Genomic DNA, 20577 nt, shown 5'->3' with positions numbered 1-20577 from the left:
GGAAATTGTGGGTGACAGGTAACTGTTAAGTGCTGCAGGCCACAGGAATATATCATAAGAACTCAGCTGGTTATGGCAAAGTCACCACCTGGAGAGATCAAGGATTTTCTCCAGAGGAAGCCAAATTCCAAGGAGCTTTTGGTGTTAATTTGGCTTGTTATATATCAGCTGTCTTCTGTTATGAAAATCATGTGTGCCTTCATAGTTTTCCCAATTGACTTTTCCCTAAGAAGGGCTAACGGTGTGGACTGATCACTCTCTGGACATACACATTCCAGGTATTCGGAGAACAGCTTCAGGAAAGGCTTCCTCTGGAATCAGGTATCTCCCTTAGCCACTTTCAAGGACTAGCAGTAATAACAGTCCACAGGCAAGTCTCCTGATTAAAGGTAAACACAAGGAGACACTGCCTAGGTCAGGTGGATGTTAAGTAATAGCTTTACACAATTTAGCTCGGACCCTCCTTTCTTACAGCCTTACTAACTTTATAGACCTTTAACTCCTTACCTAACCACTTCTAGGAATATTTAGATAACCTTCTGTGCTAACAGCTATGCTCAGCCAGAACCCAGTTCAAGCCTCCCTGTAATTATCATCACTGGCAGCATCCGTCCAGGTGCATCCCCAGACAGAGCTATGTACCTTATCAGAGATACCTCTGTACTCTCTAAGAACAGACTTAAGCATCCAGGCTACCTGTTTGAGAAGGCCTGGCGGATGTGCCAATTAAGCTTCACTTCCTCCTTTCCCAAACCTTACCTCCAGTTCCAGATCTCCCTTTAACTATCACCAGAGGCATCTAGCTGTACACAGGTTGCCTAGCGACGGAGCACACTTTCCCCACCCTGCAGAAAAATGGCAGATAGCTTGGACAGATATGAGCCACAGGAAAAAAGAAGGCAGTTTTATTTTCTCCCATTGACCTAGCAACTTAACATTCTTAACATTTTCTACTAATCACATTTAAGACTATAGTTGAGCACATAAGATCCCTCTTCTTAGATATTACCCGAATTTAGCCTTTAGTTAATCCATTTCCCCATTGGTCACTTCCCTTTGGGGTTGCAAATGATAATTAACAATTATCGCCTCCTATGTGATTCTTATCACCCCTCAGTTTGACCCTGGAAGCCTGGCTTTGCACTGCTAAGGGATGACTGCTTTTAAGTACATATATACCAGGACTTCCAGGGCACTGGAGGACAGAGAAGAGAAAAGAGAATGGAAGAACTAGATGGGTAAGAACTTGAGAGGAACAAACTGAGATGAGGAAGAACTAGGTTGAAGGACTAAAAGAGAGACTAGAGGAACGAGATGGAAGGTGAGGAAGAGCCAGATGGGGAAGAACAAGATGAGGAAGAGCACAGATGAGAAAGAAGGAGATGGGAGAGTAGCTGATATGGGAAAGAACAAGATGGATGAGAATCTAGAAGGGGCAGAACTAGATGAAGGAATTAAGATAGAACCTGGAGGGGACAACAGATAAATGTAAAGAGAAATTGGGCACGATAGGAGCTAAAAATGAGAGCAGAGTATAAGCTTGTAGAGAGAAAAAACTGACACAAAATAATAAAGTGTATGGACTAAGGAGTTTCATGTACATAGATTCATTTCTTTTCTTCAAAGATTAATTATCAGCTGGTTGTAGATTCTTCCCAGACCCTGGGAGGGGACTATCGAGGGGCTGGACCCCCCTAGTCCCCGATAGTTAATGTTTATATTTTAAAAAAAAAATGAAGAATATGACTGGGTGGATCATCATCCCAGCACAGTTTCATAGAGAAAAATCACATTTATCTTATTTTTCACCCTAAGACAGGATGTCTCTTTGTGCCTTGGCTGATCTGGAACTCAATGTAGACAAGGCTGGCCTCAAACTCACAGTTATCTGCCTCTGCCTCCTGAGTGCTGGCATTAAAGGCATGTGCCACCATGTCCAGCTTTTTTTTTTTTTAATTCATACAATATTTTCTGGTCACGGTTTCCCATTCCCATTCCCCCATCCTTCTTCCAGACCCTCACCACCCATTCAACTCTGTACCTTCTTTCTCTCTCAAATAGTCAAAAAACAAAACACAAACAAAAACAAAAAACATGCACACACACAAGCCCCATAAAAACACAAAATTGGAAACCATAATTTACAAGCAAAAGACCAGCAAGATGAAAAAAATGCCCAAACAAAGCAATGTAAGACAAAAAGTCTACAAAAACACCATGGAGTTTATTTTGTGTTGGCCATCTACTGCTGGGCATGAGGCCTGCCATTAAGTGTGGTTAATATGCCCAGTGAGACTCCATCAGAGAAAATAATTTTTCCTTTGCAAGTGTGGGAGCCCACAGAGGTTTCCTAGTGAGATCTGAGCTTGCTTTACCAAACAGGACTGCATAAGAGGATAACTGGACCAGTACCAGGCGTTTGGAAGGGTCTACACTTGGTTTTATCTCGCAAGGGGGAGGTCTTTTGCCTTGCCCCTTGGCATTGTTATAAAAAGCCCCTTTGAATAAAGTTCTGGCCTGTTGGGTATTGACCCAGGTCCTCCCGAAGCTATCCTGTGTTTCTGTCTTTCCTCTCATTGGATAGGCCTGTCATTCTATCTACAAGTTCCTTATTCCTTGCTTCTCCCGATAGGAACCCTGAAAAAAGGTGGGGGCTGATCCCCCACATGCAAGTAGTTGTCAATGGGAGACAACAGCATCTTGATGGGGGGAGCAGGAGATCATGTCCACTTCCCCTCTCAGCACTGGGACCTATTGGACTTGAACCTGCGCTGCACACTGCCAGTCTCTGTGAGTTCACACACGCAACAGTCCTGCTGTGTCAGGAAGACACTGTTTTCCCTGGGGTCCTCCATCAACTCTGGTTCTCACCATCCTCCTGCCTCTTCTGCACAGGCCCTGAGGAGCGTGGGGGTGTGTGTGTGTGTGTGTGTGTGTGTGTGTGTGTGTGTGTGTGTGATGAAGACATCCTATTTAGGACTGAGTGTTCCAACGTCTCCCACTCTGCACATTGTCCCTTTGTGGGTCGCTGTGTTAGCTCCCGTCTACCACACAAGGGGAAGCCTCTCTGATGATGACTGAGCAAGACACTGATCTATGGCTGTAGCAGAATGTCATCAGGAGTCATCTTATTACTGTGTTCCTTAGACAGTACGACAGTATTTGGTTTTCACCTACAGCCATGGCCTATCTAGTCTCAGGTTCTTGGTCTGAGCAGTGTCAGACAGGTTCCATCTCATGAATTGGGCCTTAAATTCAGTCAGACAGTGGTTGGTGACTCACACAATGTTTGTGACACTGTGACATCCGAGAGCCATGCAGGTAGGTCAGGGCTGTAGATGGATGGTTTTGTAACTGTTTTTTTGGTGGTTATCTTTTTCCTCTGGTAGCATACAGAGCACCTTCTATTACTTCATGAACACTAGTCAGTAGGGGTGAATGTTCTAGCGAGGCACCCAGCATCTAGTTCAGCTTCTCTGTGTTCAATGAAATATGTAAATGCTGTGTTCAGCAATAGGTCCTTACCATCAACTGTGGAGAGCAACTAATAGCCTTGATGATGCCCAGGTTGTTTGGGGGTTTCCATGGGCTTTGGCCAACAAGTCAGTTGGATGTAATCCACTCCTGGTGCTGAAGGCTTCATTTGATGATGAAAGGTGTCTGGCTGGGGCTTTGTCTCCCCTTCTATTCGGTGATTCCATTTAGATTTCTTTCATATATGTATGTATTTAAGAAGCTTCTGCTGTAATTAGGTACCATATGACCACTCAAGTGACCCCTGGGTTAGCTGTTCCTCCCTATAGTCTCTCCCTTCGTCTCTCCTACTCTGTTTAATCCTCCTATTCCTCCCCACCCCCAGTCTCCCTCTTACTATATATTCTATTTCCCCTTCCTTGGGAGATCTTTCCAAGAAGAACCTCCCCTCCTGCTTAGTTGCTTACTCTATGCCTAACCTCTGTGGTTATACTGATACTTACTGAAGGCTTAAAAGCTATTACCCACATGTAAGAGAACACATATGTGGTGGTTTGAAAGAATACAGCCCCCAAAGGGAGTGGCACTATTAGGAGGTGTGGACTTGTTGAAGAAGGAGGTGTGTCACTGTGGGGCAGGCTTTGAGGTTTCTTTTTCAAGCTTCCCTCAGTGTCAGTCAACTTCCTGTTGCCTGCAAGATATAGATAGCACTCTCAGCTCCAGCACCATGATGCCAAGATCCCCTTCATGATCATAATGGACTGAACCTCTGAAACTGTAAATGAGCCACCTTCGATGAAATGTTTTCTTTAAGCCAGGTGGTGGTAGTGCACACCTTTAATCCCAGCACTTGGGAGGCAGAGCCAGGAGGATCTCTGTGAGTTTGAGGCCAGCCTGGGCTACAGAGCTACAGAGTGAGTCCCAGGAAAGGCGCCAAAGCTACACAGAGAAACCCTGTCTCGAAAAACAAAACAAACAAAAAACAACAACAAAAAAAAAAACGTTTTCTTTATAAGAGTTGCAGTGGTCATGGTGTCTTGTTGGTTGTTTTTGGCTCTTTTGGGGGGCCCGCCACCCAGATCCCACATAAATCACACATGGAGGCTTATTCTTATTTATAAATGCCAGTCTTAGCTTGGCTTGTTTTTAGCCAGCTTTTCTTAATTTTAAATTATCCTGCTTATCTTTTGCCACTGGACTTTTATCTTTCTCTATTCCTGCATACATTTCATTCTCTCTTACTCCGTGGCTTGCTGTGTAGCTGGATGGCTGGGCCTTGATGCCCTCCTCTCCTTGTTCTCTCATTTCTTCTCCCTTTCTCCCAGATTTCTCCTATTTCTTCTCTTTGCCTGCCAGCCCCGCCTATTCCTTCTCCTGCCTCGCCACCACCAAATGTTTTAGACAGGCACAGCAACACAGCTTCACAGAGTTAAACAAATGCAACATAAACAAAAGTAACACACCTTAAAATAGTATTCTCCAACAGTGTCTCTTGACAGCAATAGTAAACTAAGACAACATACGATGTTTGTCTTTTTGGGTCTGGGTTATCCCACTCAGCATGAGTCTTTTCTATCGCTGTCCATTTACCTTCAAATTTCATATTTTAAACAGCTGAATAATATTCCATTGTGTAAATGTACACGTTCATTTTCCATTCATCTGCTGATGGACATCTAGGCTGTTTCCATTTTTGGGCTATTATGAGTAAAGCAGCAATGAACATAGGTGAGCAAGTGTCTCTTTAGTCGGATGTAGAGTCCTTTGGGTATATATCTGAGAGAAGGGTTAAGCTGTTATTTACATGTTTCTGTAACTGGTGAATACAGAATAAGTCTTCCGTATAGACTGTAGGTTCACCTCCTGAGATCCCAGCTCCCACCATCACTATCACTGGGCAGGTCACATTTTTCTTACCTTTGAAATGGGAATAATAGGTTTGCTGTGAAATGAGGTGGTTCATGCTAGCACCTGGCACGTGTAAGTGGCCAACATGCTATCTATGTCAAATAAACATGTTTCATGTTGCGTTTTCGAAATGAATCTTCAGAATCACGAAACTTCAAGCCAGCCATAGTGACCCAGACCCAGAATCTCAGCGAGTGAGAGGTGAAGTCAGGATCAGGCATTTATGTCCATTTTGGCAGCATCAGTTCAAGGGCAGCCTAGGTCACATGATACAGCTTGTAGCTCCAGAGCTCATGTGCACATACCACACTCAGAAACACTTGGGGAAAAACAAAACAAAACAAAGCAACCGGCTGAAAATCAACCACAGACCAAATTAATTTTCTTCAGCAATTCTGTAAGGAGTCGAGTAACATGTAAAAGTAAGCCCCCTTACATGCTTTGTGAAGTCAGAAGATAAAGCTAGTGAGGTTCTAAATAAGACCCCTGAACCTTGGACTTTAAGTAAAATTAGATGAATTTTCTAAATCCAGCCACTATCACTGCCTTCGAAATTCTATTTCCTACGTCAAATAAGTAAAATAGGCATGGCAGGGGCCCACAAAACTACTCGGAGGGCAAGGGCTGCCAAGTCTGACAACCGAGTTTGATCCCTGAATCCCACATGGAGGAAAGAGAGAATGGATACCCACAAATTGTCCTCTGAATTCTACATGTGCACCAGGGCATGTGCATGCCTCCTCACCTCCACCCCCATATTTTCAAATGTTTAAAAATAAGAAATAGGCATAGCGGAAGGTCAAAGATAAGCCCTAGAAGAGATATTTATTATTTAAAAAGAGCTGGGCATGACGGTACATGCGTGTGATCTCAGCCCCCACGAAGGAGGCTTGAAGGTAGAACTGCCTGGGTTCGAGGCCAGCCTGTGCTAGGTAGTGAGCGAAGCCTATCTATAGAGCAGTAAGAACACTTGCTTGCAGCGCTGGGGAAAGGCGAGAATGCAAGGCGGAACCAAGGTGCGCGGGACGCCCGGGACTCCGGAACCTAAGGCTCGTTGCAAACGGCGCTGGGGCCCCGGACGGGCCCTGCGCATGCGCCGGGCGGGCGGGCTGGCGGCGCTCTGCGTGCCGAATGTCCGGGCTGCGGGCGCTGCTTGGGCTCGGGCTGCTGGTTGCGGGCTCGCGCCTGCCCCGGCTCGCAGGCCGGCCGAGGGTGTGCCGTGCAGGGCCGACCTGGTGGGGGACGCCGCGCCGGGGCTCGGAGACCATGGCGAGCACGCCGGTGAAGTACCTGAGGTACGGCCGCGCTCTCCCACGGGGGCGGGGCGGGGCAGGCCGCGCCCCCGGCACCCAGGCGGCGGACTCAGGCCGGGACTTCCCTCAGCCAGGAGGAGGCGCGGGCCGTGGACGAGGAGCTCTTTAACGAGTACCAGTTCAGCGTGGATCAACTCATGGAGCTGGCCGGGCTGAGCTGCGCCACGGCCATCGCCAAGGTAGGCGGACCCAGTGCAGAGCCTTCGTGGGGAGCGGGCGGGAAGGGCCGCCCGCGGTGGAGCCGACGGCGGTGACGGCCGGACCCTCTGCGCCTCTGCCTGCAGGCTTATCCCCCCACGTCCATGTCCAGGAGCCCCCCTACCGTCTTGGTCATCTGTGGCCCCGGCAATAACGGAGGGGACGGCCTGGTCTGCGCGCGACACCTCAAACTTTTTGTGAGTATATGAGCGGAGTCTTCGTGGGAAAGGTACGGGGAGTTTGGGATCAGAAACTGAATGGCTGCTTTCCTTTTCAATTAGGGTTACCAGCCAACTATCTATTACCCCAAAAGACCTAACAAACCACTCTTCACTGGGCTAGTGACTCAGTGTCAGAAAATGGACATTCCTTTCCTTAGTGAAATGCCCCCAGAGGTAGGTGGCTTGATCCTTCATCTCCCCAGTAAGTACTGCCTCTGCCCTTCCCTCATGTTTCGGGCCAAGCTAGCCTGCCTAGTGTCTGCCTGCCATAAAAGTTGCTCTCTGAGTAGCAGTGGTACAGGAGCGCCTCCATATTGAGTGCTTCACGGCTGCCCAACACTAGCAGCTCTAGGCACCCCTATTCTGCAGACAGCTGTCTCCCCTAGCATGCATTTAACACTCATCTGGTCCTCAGTGAGACCCCCAACCCTTTTTCTGTAGTTGCACGGATTTGGGGGTGGGAAATCTGAAATTTAAAAAGAGAATTAACTTATTCTGTAGATGAAGATACCGACCTGCAGAGAGATGGTTTGCCCCGAATCACAGAATTGGAGCAAGGCAAAGCTAAGACAGAATCGGTCCCTTCTGGCTTCCAGTCTCAGGCTCCTCTACACTGTCAATCCCTTTCTCCCCAGTGGCAGGAAGGTGGGCAGGCAGGCACTCAGAACAGGAATGACCTTACTCTGTACCTTAGGAAGCAGTTATATCCATGCCCCTGTGGTCTGTGGGTGCAGGGACAGCCCTCCCTAGGTGACAGCAGCTCCTGACATTCTTCCTGCCCCTCCCACAGCCCATGATGGTTGATGAGCTGTATGAGCTGGTGGTGGATGCCATCTTTGGCTTCAGCTTCAAGGGTGATGTTCGGGAGCCATTCCACAGCATTCTGAGCGTCCTGAGTGGACTTACCGTGCCCATTGCTAGCATCGACATTCCCTCAGGTGCCGGGACCCAGATGGTCGGGGGACTGGAACCCAGGGGACTGGATTCTTGATCCACAGTATAGACCAGGTCTAACATAATCTGAATGTACCTTTCCATGTCCCACACTAGGGCCGGGGATCGGGGTTCATGTTGGCCCTGTGGGAAAACCCGAGCCTGATAGTACTGGGACTGGGAGTTTCCCCCTTCTCTAGGACTAGGCCTTCTGTACTTCCTCACACTACTTTCTCTCTTCAGGATGGGATGTAGAGAAGGGAAACCCGGGAGGAATCCAACCAGACTTACTCATCTCACTGACAGCACCCAAGAAGTCTGCAGCCCAGTTTACTGGACGATATCATTACCTGGGGGGTCGTTTTGTACCACCTGCTCTAGAAAAGAAGTACCAGCTGAATCTGCCAGCCTACCCTGACACAGAGTGTGTCTACCGTCTACAGTAAGGGAGGTGGGCAGGCAGGTTTCTAATAAAGACTTGGTACCTTCTCTCTGCAAACTGGAATTTTCTGGCCTTAATTATCAGTGGGTTACACTTTCTTTGGGGAAACAGACCAGGCATTTGTAAGCAATGAGAAATAACTCCATCGCTACATCAGGTGTGATAGCCTTTACCCAGGAATGATGATGCTTCCTTATTTGTGATAGAGACACAGAGAGGTAGATGGTACCTCCAAACAAACTCAGCTTAGCATTGTAGCAATACCCCAAAGGACTAACAGAAAGAACTTCTTCAAAAGTCTTCAAAGGCTAAGCTGTGTTTAGACCTTCTCAAGCTAGAAATGTTGTCAACTGGGAATGACCTATAGCCCAAGCTCTCATCTAATCATGATTAGAAACAGGCAGTCTGGCTAACCCAGACCACACATCTAAATGTATGTTTTTCTCAATCTTCACAGTATTTAAAAATGAAGACATTATGCAGGGTATGGTAATACAGGCCTTTTATTCCAGCACTCTTGAGGTACAGGCAGGTGGATCTCTGTATAACTAGAGCTATATTAAAGAAATCCTGTCTCAAAAAAAAAGTCTTTTCACGTAAGTCTACACTTTCAGACTTAGCAGACACTTCTTCAAATGAACACTCCTCTGCTAGGCACACCAGGGTTTATACTTTTTGGACAGGAAGTTGTACAGGGGACGTCCACCCCCTCAGCCAGCATTGAATGCTTTGCTCTCCTCAGCAGACCGGTGCTCCTGAGCCACTTGCAGAGGGGATGGAGAAACCCTGCCCAAACCCAGGCCAACCCTGAAAAGGAGTCAGCAGAGCTACACTGCAGGCCTTCAGTCCCTCTTCCGCTTCTTCTTTTTGGCTCTCTCCTTTGGGTGTGGCTGGCTTCTCTCGACTTCATCCTCAACCTCCCAAGTCCTGCCATCCTCATCCTTACTGCTTACATCCGAGACCACCTCCTCACGACACCGCCGTCTTTTCTTCTTGCCTCGTCTGACCTTTCTCTCTCCTTCTGTTAGGCCATCCTTCCCTTCTTCGTCTTGGGTGTCCAAGTCCTCCCCACACTGCCATGGCTTCTTGCTGCTTCTCCATGGGTCTGTGCCTGCTCCACTGTCCGCTGCCTTTGGTCTGCCTCGCACATCTCGGCCTCCTTTATCACAGACTTCCATCTTCCCCTCTTCCTGGTGCTGCCTCCTCTTTTTCTTCCTTTTCCTAGGAGACTGATCCGATTGCTCTGTGCTCAGTTCTGCAGGCCCACTTGCTCCTTCAGCCTCTTCCTCCCCACTTCCTCCAGCCTTTCCCTCTCTCTCATCTTTCCGCCTCCTTTTCTTCTTCTTGCTTTTCCTAACGCTCTGGTCGGTGTGTTCTAGGAGCTCCTCACCTACATTCTTTTCAGTTGTTGCAGCCTCTTCCTCCTCCTCCTGCTTCCTCTTCTTTTCCTTGTTTTTGGAGGGCTCCCTGTCAGTCTGTGGTTGAGGGGTTCCCACATCCTTTGCGCCTTTGAGCCGAGCCAGGAAGGCCTGCTCTTGGGCCTCCAGGCGAGCAAGCTTAGCCTTCATTGTGATTCCAGCCCGGGCAGCCCTAAGAGATGGGTCCAAATCAGTATGGGTATTTCATAGCAAGTTGGGAACAGAGGGAGGGGAGCTGCCTGGCTTCAACCCAAATGTGTCACCAACAGGGTTATGCCCCTGGAAGATTGAAAACAAGTGGGAGGTGGCACCGGTGTTCTAACGCACAGGCAGAGAAGATGGGAGACCCAGAAAGCCACCACAACTTACTTGTGTGCAGTTCGCCCCTCACAAGCTTTGAGTAGCATCTCATCAGTCAGACTGTAAGGGCAGATGATAAGTCACAAGGTGATGAAAAGGCTTGATTGTTTTTTTCTGTCTAAAAAATGTACATCTTCACTATTTCTTGTTCACAACCTGGCACTTTCTGAAGTTCTAAGAATCTAATTAATTCTACAACCCCCTCTGAAGAGCCCAGTCAGGCATTAGATTTCCTTGTTCATTCTCTGAAGAGCCCAAGGCATCTCCTCCCACATGCCCTCACTTCAGAATCAAGTCTCACATCTTTGGAGGCGTGGGCTCACGGTCATCATCATCACTGCTGTTCTCTGAGTCTCTGTCCGGCTTCTCTTCGCCTGAGGTTAGTGTGGCTGTCTGGAGGAAGAGGATCACAGAGATGGACAAAGCCAACCCAACCCCGCTGCCACCTCTCCTCCCTTTCAGAAGCCCCTCGGAACTCACTGCCCAAGGCACGAATCTGACAGCCTCTACCACTGTTCCCGCCCAGCCATGCAGCCTGCATGTTTCAGTTTGGGCAGGAGATGGGCCAGGTATTGGGAGTGGAGAGCCAGGGCTTCTCTGGCTCACAGCTGGCTGATTGTAGAACAAGCGGGGGGAAAAGGGTTCCGAGTTAAGTTTTCTTAGTGGAGCGGGTGCCAGTAACTGACAATAGAGGCAGCACTCCTAGTCCCAGTGTCTGTTTAACTAGATGTACAGAACTCAGGAGAGAGGAGAAGGACAGACAGTGAAATGGGGGGGGGGGGGGGGGGGGGGGGGGGGGGGGGGGGGGGGGGAGGAGAACAAGGGACGACAGCTGAGCTGGTAACAACACTTGTGCAAGCTTGAGGGCCTCGGTGCAGATCTCCAGCACCACAGAGATGCTGGGCAGGCATGGCTACCCACCTGTTATCCTAGCGTGCAAGAGGTGGAGGGGGAAGCAAGCTAGCTAGTTGGCTAAACTAGACAAGTCGGCGAGTGGATTCAAGTGAGAGACCCTAGTTCAGTATATGAGGTGGAGATCAAGAAAGGTACCTAATGTCAACCTCTGGCCTCTATATGCATACACATGCATGAGCATCTGCACACATGTGTACCATATATGTGAACATGTGTACACACACACACACACACACACACAAAAAGAATGAGATGGGTCCAGTCCAGATGTAAGTACATGGGCAGTTAGGATGAATGTTACCTTTCCAACAGATAACTCAGGCCAGGATTTGGGAGTGGTTTCTAGAAGGTACTTATGTATAATCTCAATGTGAAAGTCAAGAAATAGTTGGCAGGTAAAGGGCAGATGGGAAAGCACAGCCTTTTTTTTTTTTTTTTTAAGATTTATTTATTTATTACGGATACAGTGTTCTGCTTGCATGATGCCTGCACTCTGGAAGAGGGCACCAGATCTCATTATAGATGGCTATGAACCACCATGTGGTTGCTGGGAATTGAACTCAGGACCTCTGGAAAAGCAGTCAGTGTCCTTAACCTCTGAGCCATCTCTCCAGCCCAGAACACAGCTTCTTGAAGGAGAAGAAAGTGACCTGCTTCTGTCCCAGAGAGAAGAGGTAGAAGTGAGACAAGAAGCTTAAAGGGCCAAGGAAGCCAATCTCATTAGAAATGGGTGGAGCCAGACACTAGTATTGCACACCTTTAATCCCAGCACTTGGGAGGCAGAGGCAGGTGGATCTCTAACTTGAGGCCAGCCTGGTTTACAGAGTGAATTCCAGGACAGCTAGGGCTACAGAGAGAATCCATCTCGAAAAACAAACAACAAAAAAGGATCATGATACAATTGGTTTCAGAGAGAAGAAAATGGCTGTTTTGTAGGTCAGCTGACTATGTGGGGAATGAGAGCAGAGGCAAAGAGTTCCTGAATGAGGCAAGGCCTGCCTGAACTAAAAGAGTAGATGCCAACAAACGGAGGAACCGGGAAGGGTTGCTAGGTAACTTGGAAAGCCCCAGGCACAGAACCTACGCTCACTAACTGCTGGCTTTCTGTACTAGAGTGGAAGAAGCTGGAAAGCCTGGGTTCTATTCTTTTTCCTTTCCTAGCCAGCTGTGGGTTCTTTAGTGGCCCGTTTTCACCCTTTGGTTCACATATATAAAGACAGACGAGGTAACCTCTCAGGACTCTTCTGGCTTCTAAACCTTTTTGAATTAGACACCAACACATCTCACTCCAGCAGCTCCTAACTAAGTGATGGCCTTCCACCACCGTTCAGTGCTGCCACCCCAGCAGACGGCAGGGTCCCTGGAACCTTCACATCTCAATTCAGGATGGGGGCATGGGCCTTAGTTTAAGCACAGCACAGTTGGACACAGGATCTCCATGTGCTAGGATATCCTGAGAATTAGTTGAGCACACAAGGCAGTTGATCAGGACCTGGGGAAATAAGGAAGCAATAAAGAGCTGGATCTCTCACTCTGGTACCTTCACAAACTTCTGATACAGCAAATTGGGCTTGGGGTGATTACGCTGGGTGGTCTCCTTGGAAAGGCGCCTTATCTGCACTCCATCCTGTTGGAAAGCATGAGTGAGAAAGCTGAACCTCCATGCCCTATCCCAGACACACCAACTCATCAATCTACCTGATGATAAGCTCATACCTTCCCTGAGTCCACTACCAAGCTGGCTGCAGTCTTGTTGAAGAGATCACTCCACCAGTGGTTTGTAAACTCCTTGGCAGGGTCGTGTCCTACCTTCAGGTAAATAATAAATGAAAGTCACAGCTGAGCACCGCCCACTGGCCCTCATGGGTGCCCACCATGGTGCTCTCCCATTCATGCTGATCACTTCCCAGGCTTACCCCATGGGTATCTTGCTTCAGTGTCACCTTGAGGGCCTGAGTGATGCCATTCTCTCTCCGGCCCAGGCCCTTGCCTGTAGAGGACAGGGAGTGATTTATTTTGTAGCCTGCCCTGAGCCCTCACCAAGTCTTCCTGGGCTAACTGCCATTTCTTTCAGTGATCACTGGGTAGACCATGTACCTTTCAGAAGTCTACCTCACTCTATTCTTTCTCGTACTGCTCCACAAGTCTGACCCAGAATGGTCCTTTTTTGTTACATTTCCTCCTGACTGCCTCCTCCAGTCTGCCCAACTACTTGTCCCTCTTACCCACATTGTCCCCCATTATCCCCATTATCCAAGAATGAGAATTTTACCCATTCTTCCCTTTTCCAGATAGAGCAGAACATTTATGCTTCTAAAGCTTTCTCTTTAGTTTCTCCGCTGGTTGAATTGACATAGGGCAGAGGAAAAGAGGGAATTGGGAGGATATGGAAGAGGCCCTAGAACACCTTGAGTCCATCCATATTTTAGCAGCTGCTTTTCAGCAAACTTCATCCCACGACTCTTGACCTCTGGGGTGACACTCATGGTGGTCGGAGAGGCTCTGTCCTCAGGTTCTCACCAGGGAAGAAGATGTGACATCATCCTTTGAATAAGGAAAGGAAGGTCTGGAGATGCACCTTAGACAGGAGAGTGCCTGTGTAATACACATAAAGCCCCAGGTTTCAACCCCCAGCATCGTGGAGCACACATGTGTAATCCTAGCATTTGGAACATGGAAGCAAGAGGATCAGAAGTTCCTATCATCCACAACTGTATAGAAAGGTTGAAGCCAGTCTGTGCTGTATGAGATGCTAAGTGAGTGAAAAAGAAAAGGGAGGTAGTGTGGGTCTATGGCTATCTTAGTAGGCAGAATGCTTGCCTAGCCTCATGAGGCCCTGGGTTCAATCCCCAGCACCATTCACTGGCCTGGCTCCTAGAGTATAGGAAGTTATGGCTAGAGAGAGAGAGCTCAGTGTAAAGGTGCTTCCTGCCAAATGCATGACCTGTGCCAAACCCATGATCCTAGAGACCTACTTAGTGGAAGGAGAGAACTGACTTCCATGGGCTGTCTCAGACCTCCATGCCCATGCGCATGTGCACACAGACACACGCACATGCACACGTACATTAAAATGTAAGCTATCATGAGTAGCTTGCTAGAGGTCACACAACTAACATGGAGAACTTAAACCAGGAAGCCTGTCTGCAGCATCTGTACAATCTCCCCAAATACATTACCATGTAAAAAAGGATATGTGGTATCTGGCAACTATTACTTAAGAGAGCCTACCATCTACACCTATGCTCCAGCATTCGTACTGTCTTGGTGTGGGAACCAACCTCCCTCCCACATCACTGCTGTGGGATGTCCTTCTGTACACTGCGAATATGTGATTCTCTCTTTGGTTGGTCATACAGTTGTTTTGGTCTATAGCCAGACAGAATAAGGCTGGGCGGGAAAGCCAAACTGAGCATGGGAGGAAGGAGGGTGGAGTCAGACACAGACACAGAGGAAGCAAGATGAGAATGCCCTACTAAGAAAAGGTAACAAGCCACAAGGCTAAACACAGATAAGAATTATGGGTTAATTTAAGTGTAAGAATTAGTAACAAGCCTGAGCTAATGGCCAAGCATTTATAAATAATATTAAGCCTCTGAGTGATTATTTGTAAGCAGCTGTGGAATGGAGCATGACAGAGAAAACCCTCCATTTACACATTACCGGTGAAGTTCACTTTCAAAAGCTTCCCTTTAAACTGTCCATCTTAGGAAGGGGATACTAACTGAACACTAAAGAAACAAAGATGGGTATTCTTGTTGTTTGTTTTTTTACTCTTTTGGGGGGGCCTGCCACCCAGCTCCCAAATAAATCACACAGAGGCTTATTCTTACTTATAAATGCCCAGCCTTAGCTTGGCTTGTTTCTTGCCAGCTTTTCTTAAATTATCCTCTGGGCTTTTCCCGTTCTCTTACTTCTGTAAATCTTACTCTTACTCCATGGCTTGCTGTGTAGCTGGGTATCTCCCTGGAGTCCTCCTCTTTCTCCAGCTACTTCTTTCTTTCCTACCAGATTTCTCCTTCTATATATTCTCTCTGCCTGCCAGCCCTGACTATACTTTCTCCTGCCTTGCTATTATTGGCTGTTCAGATCTTTATTAGACCATCAGGTGTTTTAGACAGGCACAGTAACCCAGCTTCACAGAGTTAAACAAATGCAGCATAAACAAAAGTAACACACCTTAAAATAATATTCTACAACAGGGTGTCACACACTATCACCTCATTTATTATATCAAACCACCTCATTATACTTCATAGATAGTCCTGTCCAATAGGTAGTATCCTCATCCTACAAGTAAAGAAAAAAGGACCTGGGTTTCTTCTCTAGAGACCTATTTAGGCAATTTGAACACAAGCCCAAATTGCATGATTTGAAGTAACTGCATTTCTTTACAGTAACTCACACATACTTCCTTTTGGACCCAACTTGTATGCTAAAGAATGGCAAATATTCAACTTGTACACAGAATTGCCAATTTGACAGTTTAGTGTCCAAAACAGTTAAGATGGCACATCACACCGAAAACACAGACTACCAGTATCAATTTGTGCTAAGATCATTTGTTATGGGCATAGGAGACCACTGCTTTTTGTTTTTGTTTTGAGACTATGTATCCCTCATTAGCCTGAAACTCTCTATGTAGACCAGATTGGCCTCAAACTCACAGAGATCTGCTTGCCTACCAAGTGCTGGGAACAATGCTGTATGCCACCACCCTGACTACAGAAAACTGTCAAAACTGACTAAGGACTACTGGAGTAAACCTGGAGCTTCTTAAATATTATATATTAGGTTTAAGAATAATGAGCAGAATTTCTATCCAACAGGTGACAGGTGACATCCAGGCACAGGCTGTCCAAGTCTCCCAAGGAATAAGCTGGAGAAAGGGCTCTTACAGCTTGCTGTGCTCTCTATAAGATCTCCCACATCCTATTCCTCCACACAGTAATTCAAAACCACACTCCCCGGAAGCCGGAAACAAGTTTTATTTCCCAGCCCTTGACAATTACAACAAGAATGCGTTCAGCGTTTCGGGTTGAACTGAGCGACACAGTAGAAATCGCTTTCAACGCCCTTGCAAAGGGCAGGCGTGGGCAGCCGCAGCCAGATGTGTGAAGGCTGCAAGCACACTCTGCGGCGCTGTCTCCACTCCAGCCCGTTTGCCGTTTGCAGCTGGCTCCAGGGCTGGCCGCCGCCGCCTTCTCCTCCTGCTATAAATCCAAGCCCCACAGCCGCAGTCAGCAGCGTGGAACTACTGGCGGATCCTCGCCTTTGCTCCCGCCCCTGAGGAAAACAAAGCCCTTACCTTCAGTCCGCGGTCCTCTCCGTGGAAGCACGTGTCACATCAGACTCGGGTGTCTCCATCTTCCCGGAAGTGCGCTTCGGTCCTTCTAGGATGCGGAAACCATAGAGATGCCGTGACAGAGGCAACGCTCCCGGATGGTTGCTACGGAAACTAGGCTGAGTGTAAGCTTCCTCCTCTCTCAGTCGCTGGAAGCGAGGCTCGGTTCTAACCTCCGTTTCGGAAGCACCCTCGTTAGGTCTTAGAGGCTCAGGGGAGGACCCCTCTGTCTCATTTTAAGATTTGCCAGGTCGATGGTTCTGGAGCTTCCCATACACCCGCAAACCTGGCTCAATCGAGAGTCCCGGGACTAATGGCTAGCTCCACATTCTGATCTTCAGGCAAGCTTTATTTGTCAGAGCACAAACAAAATATCACCACACTAATAGCTCAAAAATTGTAACATAAAATTCTAATCTTATGAGAATTCCTGAAGATGATTAAGACAAAAGTTAATGGTCAGTTACCTTATAAAGGATCAAATTCTTTAATATGCTCAGAACTATGTTTATAGTCATGTTAAATACGAATGGAATTCATTTACAGAGACAAGCTTGGAGGGTGTGGTGGCTATTCTTGGTTGTCAACTTGACCATCTAGAATTAAGTGAAAGCCAAGCTGCTGGGTACACCTGTGATGGATTTTCCTTGATTGGATCATCTGAGGTAGGATTTAAAGGGGAAGACTCACCTTATGCTGGACCTTCCTTCTGGTGCCAGTTACATAGGGGACGTGGAAGAAGAAAGCTCTTGCCCTCCTGCTTGCTCCCACGCTTACTGGAAAGTTCATTCTTTCACTGGCATTAGTGCCTACTTCTCTGGCATACAGTGAAGAGCAGCTGAGATGTCCAGCCTCATGGACAAAACCACTAATGGATTCTTGGACTTTCCATCAGGAGACGGCCATTGTTGGAATAGTCAGACCACAGCCTGTAAGCAACTTTAATACACACACACACACACACACACACACACACACACACACGCACACATTTATATATTCATTCCATCAGTCTGTTTCTTTAGAGAACCCTGACTGATACAGGTTATTTTGACTCACAGTTCCAGTTGCAAAGGGTGAAATACATCGCGGTGGTAAGAGAAGTCAGCAGGAGCGTGATGCAGCTGCTCACATTGCACCCACAGTTAGAAACCGAGACTGGCCGGGCGGTGGTGGCGCACACCTTTAATCCTAGCACTCGAGAGGCAGAGCCAGGCGGATCTTTGTGAATTCGAGGCCAGCCTCGTCTATAGAGCAAGATCCAGGAAAGGCGCAAAGCTACACAGAGAAACCCTGTCTCAAAAAAACAAAACAAAACAAAAAAGAAAACCGAGACTGGCCGGGCGGTGGTGGTGCACTCCTTTATTTAATCTCAGCACTCGGGAGGCAGAGGCAGGCTATCTCTGTGAGTTCGAGGCCAGCCTGGTCTACAGAGCGAGTTCCAAGAAAGGTGCAAAGCTACACAGAAAAACCCTGTCTCGAAAAAACAACAACAACAAAAGAAAACAGAGACTGAAGAATATATATATTAAGATAGTCCCCCCACAGCCACACCCAGAGGCCCATCTTCCAGCTCATTGATTCTAGATCTCACCAAGTTGGCAACTAAGATTAATTAATCACAGGCACCCTCACCCCAATCTGCTAGATTAAACCCATTCTTCAATGCCCAAATAAGTTCCATGACCCTATTCTCCACAGACCTTTGGAAACAAGCAAAATATAAGTGAGTCTCCAAACAGGTCTCTGGGATGAGAGCGGGGTTCCAGGTTTACTGGAGTTCTGTGTTAAAATCGGGCAGGTTCCTTCCTCTGCAGGACTTCTCAGGGTGTTCTGCCCACTCATGCTCATTAGGAAGCCTCTAGAAGAAACATGGAAGCTCAGCATGGCTGTTCCTTAGGAGCACCCATCCCACTTTGCTATCTGGATGGAATAAGTTGCATGTGAACCTCATTACAGGACAAAGATGCATGGGGCAATCAGGCCTTCCAAAAGTCTAACCACATCTGTGTATAGGCAAAGCCATGAACACCTCCTCCCCATCTATAAGGAAGATGAATTGTGTCTCATGACGGGGATGGATTCTCTTGCCCAGTGGAGGATCTCAGAGTCTGCACTCACATCTCTGTCTCAAACAACAGAGAAACAAAATTACTCCTAAACTGACATATGGGGATGCTGTGAACAAAGGAACCTTGTACAGAAGCCTACCACCTGACTGGTGTGCTTGTTCGGTAAGGTGAAATGCATTATACAACTGGCTGGACCGTGCACCAGAGTTCCGTAGAAGGATAAGGTAACTAATTAGCGGTTAGACTCCGGCATAAGAAACAAACACCCAGAAGCTCTGCAGACTGGCATGCTAGCCAGTTGGTCACACCCTTTACCCTGGCTTTCAGTTCTTCCTATTACCACAACCTAATTTCACGGTTCACACTAACCACCCAGGGTCCTTATTAAAGGAGGCTGCCAGGTTCTCCATCATTAAACTCACAGCTTTTGAAAATTATTCAGAATATCCAAGTGGTGTTTTTGGAATCTTTGCTAGCTAGTCCTATAAAACTGACTCAATAAGATTGTATTTCTCTTTTAAACTGTCAGATGCTGAATTTAGCTGACTTCCTTTACAAAGCTTCTGGTGTTTGTTCCGTATGCAGGAGTCTAGCAGCCCGGTACCTTTCTTATGTTTTCCACAAGGTTGTAACAGAGAAGAGCCAGTAGATGGTTCTGAACTGTGCTGGCTAGTGAAAACTGTCTCAGGCTCTTCCACCAAACCAATGGCCTTACGTCTTGTGATGGGCGGTGACAAAAATCATCAGTCTTGCTAATGCCTGTGACAAAGCCTGCCAAAGATTGCTGGGGTGGTTTTCTTGCCTGTTCTTTTCCTCCACTAAGGACAAAACTGCCCTACCTTCTTAACTATATGCTCAGTAAAAATTATAATAGTTCCAACAGTTTGCCTCACTTTTTATATATTACAGATACTGCCTCCCTTGCATAGTGTGACACACTGTCACCAAATGGCCATTTTATGTTCTGGACCTTTGTCACCTGTTAAGTTTTATTCTAGCCCCTTGGAGGGACACTCCTGTGAGGGTGTCCCTGTTACATCACCCTTTTGTTGGATGGAAACAGTTAAGTAAGATTGGTACCCCCAAGCCCCTGAGGCAGCTCAGGCGCCCTCTGAGAGGGGGACTAACTGCTTTGAGACAGGGCCCAAAGACACAAGAACCATACAAAAATTTCACCATTAGCCCCCTTCTACATTTGGGCTTTTGTTCCCTCCCACTCTGGCTCCTCCCCTGGATCACTCCTTCCTCCATATTACACTCACACTTACTTACGTTTTCGTCCGGCCTTTTAAATGTTTTCCTTACTGAACTTCCCCCTAGACCGAGACAAAATGTTCCACAAGTTCTCGGAATGGCTCTCATCCCCCAACAGCTCCGTTTGTTCCTGATCCACCTGCAAAAAGACTTTTTAGATGCTGTGGAGACTCCGGCTGTGGTGGACCTTCCCACCTTTCACCCCAGGCCAGACACAGTTCTGGACATTAGTCCTGTGTTTTCTCCCGTCGCAGACACAGTTCTGGACATCAGTCCTGTGTTTTCTCCCGTCGCAGACACAGTTCTGGACATCAGTCCTGTGTTTTCTCCTGTCACAGACACAGTTCTGGACATCAGTCCTGTGTTTTCTCCCGTCGCAGACACAGTTCTGTACATTAGTCCTGTGTTTTCTCCCGTTGCAGACACAGTTCTGTACATTAGTCCTGTGTTTTCTCCTGTCACAGACACAGTTCTATACATCAGTCTGTGTTTTCTCCTGTTCAGACACAGTTCTGGACATCAGTCCTGTGTTTTCTCCTGTCGCAGACACAGTTCTGTACATTAGTCCTGTGTTTTCTCCTGTCACAGACACAGTTCTATACATCAGTCCTGTGTTTTCTCCTGTTGCAGACACAGTTCTGGACATCAGTCCTGTGTTTTCTCCCGTCGCAGACACAGTTCTGTACATCAGTCCTGTGTTTTCTCCTGTCATAGACACAGTTATG

General features: G+C 47.4%; 2 protein-coding genes across 6 annotated transcripts; one reads left to right on the top strand and one right to left on the bottom strand.

The window, feature by feature from the left end:
* The first annotated feature begins 6471 nt into the window (after positions 1–6471).
* Naxe (NAD(P)HX epimerase) lies at positions 6472–8546 on the top strand. Of its 3 annotated transcripts, none has more exons than XM_037206766.1 (6): positions 6472–6677; positions 6766–6874; positions 6980–7090; positions 7175–7288; positions 7905–8122; positions 8291–8381. In XM_037206766.1, exons 1-5 carry the CDS (start codon positions 6514–6516, stop codon positions 8103–8105), a joined length of 699 nt encoding a protein of 232 aa, XP_037062661.1. In that variant the 5' UTR covers positions 6472–6513; the 3' UTR covers positions 8106–8122; positions 8291–8381. The 3 variants fall into 3 exon arrangements, with proteins under 3 accessions (XP_037062661.1, XP_028713491.1, XP_028713490.1); XM_028857657.2 differs by having other exon boundaries at positions 6476–6677; positions 7905–8052; positions 8291–8546; XM_028857658.2 differs by lacking the exon at positions 7175–7288 and having other exon boundaries at positions 6473–6677; positions 7905–8052; positions 8291–8546.
* Positions 8547–9007: 461 nt separating this feature from the next.
* On the bottom strand, positions 9008–16591 carry Gpatch4 (G-patch domain containing 4). 3 transcript variants are annotated; one of them, XM_028857653.2, is made up of 8 exons: positions 16491–16591; positions 13590–13726; positions 13099–13172; positions 12899–12991; positions 12723–12809; positions 10569–10660; positions 10277–10327; positions 9008–10079 (listed from the first exon to the last, which is right to left on the bottom strand). In XM_028857653.2, exons 2-8 carry the CDS (start codon positions 13666–13668, stop codon positions 9332–9334), a joined length of 1224 nt encoding a protein of 407 aa, XP_028713486.1. In that variant the 5' UTR covers positions 13669–13726; positions 16491–16591; the 3' UTR covers positions 9008–9331. The 3 variants fall into 3 exon arrangements, with proteins under 3 accessions (XP_028713486.1, XP_028713489.1, XP_028713487.1); XM_028857656.2 differs by having other exon boundaries at positions 13455–13777; positions 16491–16585; XM_028857654.2 differs by having other exon boundaries at positions 13590–13777; positions 16491–16585.
* Between the last annotated feature and the right edge of the window lie 3986 nt (positions 16592–20577).

Source organism: Peromyscus leucopus, chromosome 6, assembly GCF_004664715.2.
Source record: "Peromyscus leucopus breed LL Stock chromosome 6, UCI_PerLeu_2.1, whole genome shotgun sequence".
NCBI classification, from domain to species: domain Eukaryota; kingdom Metazoa; phylum Chordata; class Mammalia; order Rodentia; family Cricetidae; genus Peromyscus; species Peromyscus leucopus.
Note: the sequence above shows the minus strand (reverse complement) of the source record. Positions and strands in the feature narration are given on the sequence as shown.